Genomic DNA, 11,390 nt, shown 5'->3' with positions numbered 1-11,390 from the left:
TTAATCAATTACTTTGAAAAAAAACAATGGTATACTTTGAACAATAGCAAGAAAAGTTCGAGCGAATTTTTCTTACCATTGTTTAATCAATTGCTTTAAATAAACAATGATATACTTTGAACAATAGCAAGAAAAGTTCGCGCAAATTTTTCTTGCCATTATTTAATCAATTGCTTTTAAAAAAAAACAATGATATACTTTGAACAATAGCAAGAAAAGTTCGAGCGAATTTTTCTTTCCATTGTTTAATTAATTGCTTTAAAAAAAACAATAATAGACTTGAGTTAAACAATGGCAAGAAATATTCGAACTAATTTTTCTTGCCATTGTTTAATCAATTACTTTGAAAAAAAACAATGGTATACTTTGAACAATAGCAAGAAAAGTTCGACGAATTTTTCTTACCATTGTTTAATCAATTGCTTTAAATAAACAATGATATACTTTGAACAATAGCAAGAAAAGTTCGCGCGAATTTTTCTTGCCATTATTTAATCAATTGCTTTTAAAAAAAAACAATGATATACTTTGAACAATAGCAAGAAAGTTCGAGCGAATTTTTCTTGCCATTGTTTAATCAATTGCTTTAAAAAAAAACAATGGTATACTTCGAACAATGGCAAGAAAAGTTCGAGCGAATTTTTCTTGATACTGCTTAATTTTTAAATTAAAACATTAGTACTAAATTAGCTAATTAGAATTAAGCAGTATCAAGAAAAATTCGGAGAATATTCCTTGATACTGCTTAATCTTTAAATTAAAATCTTAATACTAATTTATTAAATTTGATTTATAATTGAGCTTTAAAAATTAAACAGTATAACAGTATTATCAATCGGACTTTGAACTTAAAAATTAAACAGTATTAATGAAAATTCTTGTGAATTTTTCTTTACATCAGTAAATTTTTGGGTAGTGCATACTTAGTGTCGAAGTATACATTATAAACATATGGGTTTAAAATGTAGTATTTAATATAAAGTTCATAAAGTTGTAAAATTTATAATAAAAATAATATAAAAAAATACCGTATCTATAGAAAATACGCTATAACGTATGAAATTTTTTATAGAGGCTGGTGATTATTTGCGAACATTACAAATTTAAAACATTTTTTATTTTAGTTTATAAAAAAAAGTAAATGATTATTTTTTCTTGGTTTTCTTTTTATTGTTCTTATTACTGGTACTAACAACCCCACTGGCTTATACGATTGACCTCTTCTTTATTAACGGCCATAGGTCTTCTACGCAGGCTTCGTCCGTCTAATGTAATAAATAAGAAAAAATATTAAAAGTTATTTTATTTAAATTAATTAATTATAAAAAATTTTTTTACTTGTAATTTTACTTGTAACTTTCAATCGTTTGTTGTTTGAATCCTCTATTAATAGAAAAAAAAAATACATTTAATTATTTTTATTTAAATTAAAATATAATCATTTTATAAAAAAAAATTTTACTTTTCATAGGTTCTCCGGTTCGTTTTTTTGCTAAATAATAAAAATCACAAACATTAATCACAAACATTAAATTAAGTCATTTCCTATGGTTGATTTGTTACAATATAATTATACCTTGATCTTCGTCTTCAACATCATTTTCTTCATTTCTATTTCGGATTTCTTCGTTTCCTTCAATTCTGATTATTACAGTTCTAATCTCCTCTTCTTGTTCCTCATTCCTAACTTCCTCTTCCTCTTCTTCTTGTTCCTCATTTCTAACTTCTTCCTCTTCCTCTTCTTCTTGTTCCTCATTTCTAACTTCTTCCTCTTCCTCTTCTTCTTGTTCCTCATTTCTAACTTCTTCCTCTTCCTCTACTTCTTGTTCCTCATTTCTAACTTCTTCCTCTTCTTCTTGTTCCTCATTTCTAACTTCTTCTTCTTCCTCGTCTTGATTCCTTTTCTTAAAATATCCGTTTCTATTCTTGGCTTTATGATCGCCTTTCATTAATATAAATTAAATATAAATTAGATTTTTGATCTTTTCTTTTTTTTTTAAAAAAAAAGAAAAAACAAATATACTCACGGACATGTTGGACGTGTTTTTTTAACAATTCATACGCAAACCAATCATTAAAGCCGAACGGTATATGTAAGTCTTTCGTTCTTAATTTAAACTAAGAAAAGGTTATTATTTCATTATATTTATAAAAAAAAATCTATAAAACAAATAAAAATTACCTTTTCGATTATTTTGAATAAAATGTTCTTAGGAATGTCTTTATAGGCGTAATTGTATTCAAGCTGATAATCAGCGCATATGCGCATTGCAGCCTAGTTTTATTGATTATTAAAGTCTTGTTTTGTATAACCAAATTATTTATGTATATACGCACCACACATGTCGTATACACTTCATTCGAAATATTTAACGCGTTTAACATATCAGCTTTTGAAATATACTTCTTTTTTGGCCTTTGTATAAAACTATGTGTCTTTTAATGATATATTTAAAAAATAAATAAATAACTTAAATAATTAAATACAGTAATAATAATAAGGGCTTACAACAACAGAAGTTATGGACGACGACGGGGAGGGTCTTCGCGTACTCGCTGTGAATGATGTGGAAGGGCTTACAGCAACAGAAGTTATGGATGACGACGTGGAGGGTCTTCGCGTACTCGCTGTGAATGACGTGGAGGGTCTTCGCGTACTCGCTGTGGAGGAAGGCCTTTGGAAACTTAACGCTGTAGAAGGTCTATTATAACTTGTTATTGTTGTGGGAAACGAAAAAGTACTATCCAGAGAACTGAAAATAAATTTTTTTTTAATAAAATTTATGAAGAGTTGCATAAAAATCCTTATTTTTCATACACATACTTTATTTTTTTCCAATAAAGCTTCATTTTGTTTCTTGATAAGGTCCAATTGTTCTTGGAGATCATTATTATTGCTCATAGTCACGTAAAAGTATCGAACGTATCGTAAACGTATAAATGTTAAAGAGAAAAAAGTAGGAAAAATACGTGGATTTTTATGATGACTAGGGTTTATTAACATCAGGTGATAAATTAAAATCACGTACGTCCCCCGTGTAAACAGATACGTGAAACAATGTGAAACATGACCTGCCTATATGTAGCGATCATAGGGGCACAAACACTTTAAAAGGACGGATCTCAGCCCATCATTTATTGTCGGGATTGTCGGGTACTCGGGTTACTCGGCTAGTCGGGTTATTGTAGAAAAGATATATAACACAGGACATATATACACATATATATGATGGCGTAGTATAAAGTATAATTGTATATACTATATAATGTAATTATGTTATACGTTAATTTTAGAGTTTATTTTGAGCTTTACCGAATATTACCGAATATTTTCGAGTTCTTTAAAATTTGCTAAGTCCCGTACATTATGAAATCAGTTATAATAAATTTCAAGATTTTTCATTTCGATATTTGTATTTCGAGCTTATTAAGTGTCGGGCTTATGAAATGTCAGGATTTAGAGTGTCGGGATAATATACCAAACTCTCGAATATATATATAAAGAAAGCGAATTCAAAGAAAGTACTAACAAATTATATGTGATAAAACTCTCCAAATACATATAATAAACTTTATTAAATTAAAAAACCATTAAATAAATATATTTTTTTCCTAATTGAAATTATGCCTAAGTGTGAATGTAAACATTGTTTAAATTTATCAAATGGTAGGGGAAGAGTACTTCATAGGACAACAGTAGCTCGACATTTATTAGAAGAAAAAGAGGCACAAGCTCTAGAAGATGAATACCAAAGACTTCATCCTGAAGAAAATTTTTATCATTCTGAAGAGGAAAATTTATACGAAGAAAACTTACGTGAAGAAGACTTGTATGAAGAAAATGAACGATCATTTATGGTGACAAGTGATAATGAAGAAGAAAATGAACGATCATATATGGAAATGTGTGATAATGAAGAAATTCCAGAAGAAACTAATGATGATTTTAGTTTCCAAAATGAAGAAAATGAGAAAACTAATAATTATGAAAATGATCATTATTATTATTATGAAAATGATGATTCAATTTCTGATTCTCAAAATGAATCAGAATCTGATAACATAAATTCTAATGCTGATAATGAAGAAGGTGAATTCCAAAATAAATTATTAATAGTATTTAAATACATTAACTATTTATTAACAATAATGATAAATTTTTTAGATAATACAATTATTTCTGATGAATTGCTTGAAGGATTAAGGCTTTTATATGTGAAATCAAATTTTAATTTTTCTGAAGCTGCATTTAATAATATATATAAAGCTTTCAATAGAAATAAAATGAGCTTAAATAAAATAAAAAAAATACTTGGTTCGATAGTAGGAATTGAACCAAAAATATACGATATGTGTGTCAATTCATGTTGTGCGTTCGTAGGAGTTTTAGAAAATGAAAGAAAGTGTAAATTTTGTAAAGAGGACCGATATTATAGTAATGGTAAATCAAGAAAAAATTTACCTTTTGTCTCTATAATTGAGCGTTTAAAGCTTCAATTTAAAAACTCTAAAAGATCCAAAGAATTATTATATAGGCATAACTATACTAATAATATAGGAGATCTTGTTCATAGGGACATAGGTGATATTTTTGATGGGCTGATTTATAAAGAGTTATTAAATGATGCATATTTTCCCGATCCTAGAGATGTTGCATTTACTGCATCTTGTGACGGTTATCAAATATTTCGACAAAAAACTGATGACTGTTGGGTATTTCTTTTTATAAATAATAATTTGCCTCAAGAATTAAGGGTAAAAAAAGAAAATTTAATGGTAACATTAATAATCCCAGGGCCAAAACAACCTCAAGATTTTAATTCATTTCTCTATCCATTAATTCAAGAGATGAAATTGTTACAAGGTATATTAAAAAATATGAAAAATAATAATTAATATAATATTTATTAATCATATTTTTGTATTTACAGATGGAATATTATGCTATGATGGAAACAAAAAAGAATATTTTACTTTACGTGCTCACATATTAGCTTGGACTGGAGATCTTCCCGCTCTTTCAAAAATTTTATATTTAACGGGACATAATTCATATTCAGGTTGCAGATTCTGTAATCTTCGAGGAACTTTAAATGAAATGAATAGACATGTATATTATCCATTACAACAAAATATTGATCCTATACGATTACCAATTCGAACACATGATGAGATGCTGACTAGCATAAATCAAATAGAACATCTGAAAGGAGATCGTAGAGAAACTTATATACGTAACTGCGGTTAGTTCAATATTTTAAATAAACTCATAGTAAAATTGATTAATATATTTTCTGAATTTTTAAAATTCTTGTTTAATAAAAAAAAATTAGGAATTAAAGGAAAGAGTATATTATTTGAGTTATCTTCTATAAAATTTCCGCGTTCATTTCCAGTGGATATAATGCACCTTTTTTTCGAAAACATTGCACCTCACATGTTTCGACATTGGATAGGAAAATTCTATCCAAAAAATGATGAACGGAATTCAAATAATTATACAATAAGTTCTAAAACATGGATTGAAATTGGTGAAATCATGGAAAAAAATAGATCTAATATGCCATCTGATATTGGACGTCCTCCACGCAATATCATTAAACATTCGGCTGGGTTTAAAGCTGTGGAATGGGCAAATTGGATTATTTTATTTTCTTTACCATTATTAAAAGGAAGGCTGCCACAAAGGTAATAATAAATAAAAAGAGTTAATTGTTAAAAAATTGATAATATAGGAAAGCTTATTTAAATAATTTAAAATAATAGTTACTTCTTAGGATGGTCAAATTTTGTTGAAGCTGTTCAGTTATGTATTCAACCTCGAATAGATTTTGAAGATCTAGATAAAATCCGAAATTTATTGATACAATTTTATAATCATTATGCAAGGTATCATCTTTATGGAATTATATAATAATATTTTATACATTAATTAACATGTCTTTTTATAATAATAGTTCATACGGGTTAGAAGGAGAAAGATTGCCGGTGTATTTAATTTCTTTTCATTACTCTCTGCATATAGGAGATTGTATTGAAGATCTTGGTCCTTGTCGTGGATTTTGGCAATTTCCGATGGAAAGGTATTGTGGAATGTTAATTCCACTTATTAGCTCTCGAAAACTTCCATATGTGAATTTAATTAATAATGTGTTGCTGCAAGAAAGGTTTAAGTATCTACAATTTTTACCAACGTATGATGAAAAAGTTTTTTCCAATTTCAAAGAAAAGGAAAAAGCATGGCCATCGCATAGGGTAAAGTCTAGTATTGTATATGATAATCAGTATGAATTTTATTCTCCGTGTGTTAATTGTAAACTAACAAAAAATGAGGCTATAAAATTAAAGCAATGCTATGCAGCTATATTCCAAAAAAACGCCAGGGATATTAGAGTAATTTTTAATTATAACTACTTTGCATTGTATATTTATTTATTTTTGAATACTTTTACAGATGTAATATCATTATTTATTATTTAGGACATTGAAGAAAGTTATATGAAGTATGGGAAACTTCGTACAAAAGATGGCAATATTGTATCTTCTAAATGGTGGAAAAAAGAAAATGATAGTAGTCGAAATGATTATTGTGTCGCTGTAAGAAATTGATAATTAGATTTTATAATTATTATAAATATCATTCAAATATTAAACAGAAAATTTTATTATAGATTAACTTAACTATTGATGAACAAGAAGAGGAGACTTTTGGACAAGTTGAATATTTCATGCTCCATAATATGCAAAATCAAGAACGAATGTTTGCATATATTCGAAAAATCAAAAAATTGGAGAAAAATATTGGAAATTTAAAATTTTTTGATTGCTTCGGTCCTCTACAATATGTGGAAGTAATTGGTATTGATAGAACTGTTGGATTTTTTGAAGTGTATGATAAAAAAAATTATTATATAATAGACAAATATGCAAACTGGTAATAACTGCAAGCTGATAATAAAATAACATTTTTTCATCTTTATAAGAATAAAGTTTTCGTAAATTTTTATTTATTTTGATGATCGGGAATGTCAATTTACTTTTAACTTTATAAAGGCCTAAATTTAAGGAAAATTAAGTTTCAATCGCTAATATTTTCGAGTTCAATAAATCTTTATATTGGTTTCATAATAAATAAACGAGAATTTCAAATTTTTTTTTGTCGTAAAATAATAATTTTTTTGACGTAATTGAACCAGTTGCGATAAACATACACGTGATCGGTACTACGGTTAAATGTTATCGATTTTATACATATAGGTATACGTTACGGCGGGTACACAGATATAAATATGTAATCATTAAATTTGCGTGTCTGATAATGGTAAAAATTTTGGTTTTTGGCCAAATTTCGTTAAATTAATTGAGATAATGGATATCTTGTTAACAAATTTATGTTTTATTTATTCAATAAATATTTCTTTGTCATTGTTTAATCAATTGCTTTAAAAATAAACAATGGTATACTTTGAACAATGGCAAGAAAAGTTCGCGCGAACTTTTCTTGCCATTGTTTAATCAATTGCTTTAAAAAAAAACAATGATATACTTTGAACAATAGCAAGAAGAAAAGTTCGCGCGAACTTTTCTTGCCATTGTTTAATCAATTGCTTTAAAAAAAAACAATGATATACTTTGAACAATAGCAAGAAGAAAAGTTCAAGCGAATTTTTCTTACCATTGTTTAATCAATTGCTTTAAAAAAAACAATGGTATACTTTGAACAATAGCAAGAAAAGTTCGCGCGAATTTTTCTTGTCATTGTTTAATCGATTGCTTTAAAAAAAAACAATGGTATGCTTCGAACAATAGCAAGAAAAGTTCGCGCGAATTTTTCTTGCCATTGTTTAATCAATTGCTTTAAAAAAAAACAATAATAGACTTGAGTTAAACAATGGCAAGAAATGTTCGAGCGAATTTTTCTTGCCATTGTTTAATCAATTACTTTGAAAAAAAAAACAATGGTATACTTTGAACAATGGCAAGAAAAGTTAGAGCGAAATTTTCTTGCCATTGTTTAATCAATTGCTTTAAAAAAAAACAATAGACTTGAGTTAAACAATGGCAAGAAATGTTCGAGCGAATTTTTCTTGCCATTGTTTAATCAATTACTTTGAAAAAAAAACAATTGTATACTTTGAACAATGGCAAGAAAATTTCGAGCGAACTTTTCTTGCCATTGTTTAATCAATTGCTTTAAAAATAAACAATTGTATACTTTGAACAATGGCAAGAAAAATTCGCTCGAAATTTTCTTACCATTGTTTAATCAATTGCTTTAAATAAACATATTAATATCAGTTACGAGATCCGATTCACTATCACTAACAATTACAGGAGGAACACAATGTTTAACATGTTGAGTATATCCAGATTTGGAGGAAAATGTTCTTGAGCAATATGGGCATTCCTGGGGTATCATTTTAAGGTATTTGTATAGGATTTGAATTATTTACTTGCTATTGCCTTTGGTAAAAATGACCGTATTTATACGCAAATTTTTATTTCCTTCAGTAAAAATGGCCATATTTACATATAAAATTATTTATCATACGGCCGTGAATCTCATTAAGATCAGCCGATCCACAAAAATTTGTTACTTTGATCTTTTTTTTGCACGTAATTAATAAAAAATATGTTTTTTCACCACAAAATACGTTTTTATTTTATTGTTTTTATTTTATTGAAGTTTTCTTTAAAAATCTTTGGTCCCGGATCAGCCGAATTGAATAAAATTTTACTAGAATTGGATAAATGATCGGCCGATAAAAGCCGATCATATTTCGATTATTTCCAGAGATCGGACATGAAGTAAAAAGTCAAATTTGCCTTAAATTTATTATTGAATTGAAAATTTTATTTGGTTTGTTACAAAAAATTTGCAAATTTTTATATATAAAATTCTTGCTAAGCCCTTTACTTTAAAAAAAACATATTTCCATCAGCACCTCCCCCATTCAAAATTGAAAAACATACACTTGTTAAATTTAGTAATATAGAAAAGAATTATATTAATTAGTCAGAACCTTTAAAGGAAAAAGGATATAATATTATCGAAAAAGAAGAATTTTTTTACTTACGGAATCAATATATTTTTTAGTTTTTGCCGTCTGTTCTATCATCATCTAATAATTTCTGACCGTTAATAATTTAAATAAATTAGTTAATAAATAGATACCATTATTACAATTTAAGTTCAAAATTATGAAATTTACCATATAATATTCTATTTTATTTTTCATTGTATTTTCATTTGTTTGTATTGTTTTAGACTTTGGGTCCAATAATACTGCGAACGTGGCTGTTACGAAGGCGAGATGCAAAGAAGATGGATATTCTCCAGCGAATACTCTTTCAAGTATTCGCGTAAAGCACGCCCAAACTTCCATTTTGATTAAAAAGTTTATTGTAACATTCAGCCACTGCAGGATGATTTTTCCATTCAATTATCCCTGCTGATGAAGTGTTAGTATTGATGGGTGGCAAAATTACTTCTCCAAAATAGCTGAATAAAGCATCTCTAGCTTTAGTTGTCAAGCAACTTCGTAGGGATCTTTGTTTTGATAGAAGCTTTTATTAAAAAAAAAAGATTATTATTATTTATTAGTTTTCTAAAACGTAAATATTAAATATAAAAAATTTACTTCTGGACAAATTTTGTTGTTAAAATATGAAATCCACTGCGTTTTAGTAGTGAATTTGTTGTAAAAGTCTTGATGTCGAATTTTGAGAAATTCCTCAGTTGCTTCTCGTAATTCTTCTTTGGTAGGGTATATACTTATATTAAATGTTGCTTTAGCAACATCTTTTATTATGGTCTAAAGAAATATAATTTGAGTTATAATATGTATATGACTTTAAAATTTAAAAAAGCTAGACTAACCTTTATGAAGTTATTATCACCGGAATTATCAGATTCGACCATCTCCTCAATATGCTTCATTCTATTGCATAAAAATTCCAAATGTTTATTGGTTTTTACGTTCTCCTCGATTAATTTAGTGTTGAACTGTTTATTTTGTTCTATCATATTATCAACCTTTTTGTTGAGTTTTATGAGTTGTTCTAATAAAATAAATTTTTGTTATAAAATATAAATTATCATAATTTTAAAAAACGATAATATTCAAATATTTGCATACCATTAAAAACTTCATAGCTATTTTCGCTCATGCTACTGTGCTACTCATACTACTTTCAATACCTCGGCGTTTGTTTGATGTTTCTTCACCCGCCGATAGAAGTTTTTGAATTTTATTTCGAAATTCTGATCTATCTCGGACATGTTTGTAATGTTGATGATAATAGAGAATTATAAAATTTATGATAAGGTAAGAATCCTCACGAAAAAAAATATTGAGCAAGTCTTTATTTTACGGTATTTATGAATATTAAATGTACATATGTGGATATAAAAAAATCTAAATTAGGAAAAACTTAGAAGTTGCTATAAATGTATCCACGTGGAACCAATATCGATGTATGTGGAAAAGCTTAATAATATTTAATGGTTATGAATTATTATGAATGTACATACGTGGATCAGGGACTAAAATAGTACTGTAAAAGTCGGAAAAAACGATAAATTTTGAAAATATACGAAAATTTTCATTTTTCCTGCGACCTGTTAATGCCAATATAAAAAATAAAAACAATCCCCTGAGTAGTGTTTCGATCCGTTGCCGGGTTCAACCGGATAAACCCGGATAATTTTTTTTTTTAGGTATCCGGATAATTACGGTTTTTACCCGGATAAATATCCGGATAAAAAATGGTCGGATTGACCCGGAATCCGGATAAAAAATAAAAAAAAATTTTAAAAAAATTTAAATCATAACATTTCATATATTTTCAGATGAGTTAAAATATTATATATGATTACTTTAAATATTTTTTTTTATTGTTTTAATTATTCGTTAACCACAAGGAAAAATTTTAAGTTATGTCACAAGATTTGTCACATAATTTGAATTTAATATATTAAATTCGCGGCATTTATTATTGATTTGTTTTCAGATATAATGTGTTCTGTGGGTGGTGTTATTCCATGCTTAACAACAGATCCATCATATTTATAACTTTTTGTACATTTTCTCCATTATCTGATATAAACTGACAATATGCACGTATTTCTCCATTTTCACTTTGTTTTCTAACAAAATATTCCCATACCCAACTCACTTTTGTTTGTGGTTTAGTCATTGTAGTAGTTAGTTTAAAGGGATTTGGATTATTTGATATTTGACTTGTTAATTCAAGTATAGTTAACTTATTTTACTAGCACTTATCATCCTTTATTTTCCAAGTGTCCTAGATAATTTTTTAGGTCATCCTCTTTTTAGTATTAGAGTAATTTCTGTAACTTCATCACTGGACTCTTCATTTTCACTTAG

The 11,390-nt window shown here is 27.4% G+C and overlaps 2 protein-coding genes across 2 annotated transcripts; both read right to left on the bottom strand.

The window, feature by feature from the left end:
* Positions 1 to 1,188: 1,188 nt before the first annotated feature.
* OCT59_022812 (uncharacterized protein) lies at positions 1,189 to 2,850 on the bottom strand (the record flags this gene model as incomplete). The annotated part of the gene is made up of 9 exons (XM_066150372.1): positions 1,189 to 1,265; positions 1,339 to 1,383; positions 1,463 to 1,492; positions 1,577 to 1,942; positions 2,028 to 2,118; positions 2,183 to 2,275; positions 2,338 to 2,436; positions 2,510 to 2,753; positions 2,825 to 2,850. 9 exons carry the CDS (start codon positions 2,848 to 2,850, stop codon positions 1,189 to 1,191), a joined length of 1,071 nt encoding a protein of 356 aa, XP_066006416.1.
* Positions 2,851 to 9,093: 6,243 nt separating this feature from the next.
* OCT59_022811 (uncharacterized protein) lies at positions 9,094 to 10,170 on the bottom strand (the record flags this gene model as incomplete). The annotated part of the gene is made up of 6 exons (XM_066150371.1): positions 9,094 to 9,132; positions 9,213 to 9,298; positions 9,381 to 9,567; positions 9,642 to 9,815; positions 9,881 to 10,062; positions 10,140 to 10,170. 6 exons carry the CDS (start codon positions 10,168 to 10,170, stop codon positions 9,094 to 9,096), a joined length of 699 nt encoding a protein of 232 aa, XP_066006415.1.
* Between the last annotated feature and the right edge of the window lie 1,220 nt (positions 10,171 to 11,390).

This window comes from Rhizophagus irregularis, chromosome 32, assembly GCF_026210795.1.
Source record: "Rhizophagus irregularis chromosome 32, complete sequence".
Lineage (NCBI taxonomy): Eukaryota > Fungi > Glomeromycota > Glomeromycetes > Glomerales > Glomeraceae > Rhizophagus > Rhizophagus irregularis.
This window is presented reverse-complemented; position numbering and strand designations above follow the sequence as displayed.